General features: G+C 70.3%; 1 protein-coding gene across 1 annotated transcript; it reads right to left on the reverse strand.

Moving 5' to 3' along the window:
- Positions 1 to 418: 418 nt before the first annotated feature.
- Positions 419 to 733, reverse strand: LOC113979507 (intercellular adhesion molecule 5-like; the record flags this gene model as incomplete). Its single annotated transcript, XM_027706882.1, has 1 exon — positions 419 to 733. A coding segment is annotated over one exon (315 nt), but the record flags the coding sequence as incomplete, so codon positions are not given.
- Positions 734 to 1,111: the final 378 nt, after the last annotated feature.

Raw genomic sequence — 1,111 nt, forward strand, 5'->3', positions numbered from 1 at the left:
GGGGGGGGGGGGGGGGTTATGTGGTGGCACCAGAAGGGTGTGACACGTCCTGGGGTCAGGGAGAGGACCCCAGTGGCCAGACCCTCACCAGGGACTGGTGGGGACACGGTGTCACTGGCGCCGTGGTGTCCCCAGGACTGTGACATGTCCCCAGAACCAGGCAGGGGATCCTGGTGGCCAAACCCTTCCCCAGGCCCCAGGGGAGGGAGATGTGGCATCACCAGGGCTGTGCCATGTCCCCAAGGCCGGGAGCACGATCCTGGTGGCCAAACCCTTCCCCACGCCCCCGTGGTGCCACAGCAGCACCAGGAGGGTGACAACAATGTCCCCGTGGATGGTGACAGTGCCACGGTACCACACCACCACCCATGGACAGCGACAGTGCCACGGAGCCCCCCCAGACCCCCCCAGCACTCACCGAACACCGAGAGGGTGACGGGGGCGGCGGCGCGGGCAAAGAGGGGCCCGTGCGGGCGCAGGGACAGCTCGGCGTGGCAGGTGACATCCTGGCCGTGGTCGCCGCGGGTGACGGGCAGCAGGTGCCCCACGGCCACGCTGGCGCTGCCCCCCGGGCCGTGCCCGAAGCTCTGGGTGCGAAGGGTCTCGGCCCCCCGGCGCAGGGTCACCGTCAGGTTGCCCAGAGGTGCCACCTCCAGCACGTGGCACGTCACGTTCAGGCTGTCGCCCACGGCCACGGGGGGCACAGGGTCCAGGACCACCCGGTCTGGGAGACCTGGGGGGGACAGGGACAATAGGGGGTCATCGGGGGGTCACTGGGGGTCACTGGGGGTCAACCAGGGGATCACCAGGGCGTCATCGCGGGGACATTGGGGGGTCATCGGAGGGTCCAGCACCACCCAGCAGCCCTGGCAGGGATGGGGGGGATGCCAAGGAGTCACTGGGGGGTCACTTGGGGGTCACCAAGGGGTCACCGGGGGGTCATTGGGGGGTCCAGCACCACCTGCTCCGGGAGCCCTGGTGGAGATGGGGGGGACGCCAAGGGGTCACCGGGGGGTCACCAGGGGTCCAGCACCCCTGGCAGGGATGGGGGGATACCGAGAGGTCACTGGGGGTCACTGGGGAGTCACTGGGGGGTCCAGCACCACCCGGC

Source organism: Neopelma chrysocephalum, unplaced genomic scaffold (assembly GCF_003984885.1).
Source record: "Neopelma chrysocephalum unplaced genomic scaffold, ASM398488v2 Primary Assembly neopelma1_81881, whole genome shotgun sequence".
Classification (NCBI taxonomy): Eukaryota; Metazoa; Chordata; class Aves; order Passeriformes; family Pipridae; genus Neopelma; species Neopelma chrysocephalum.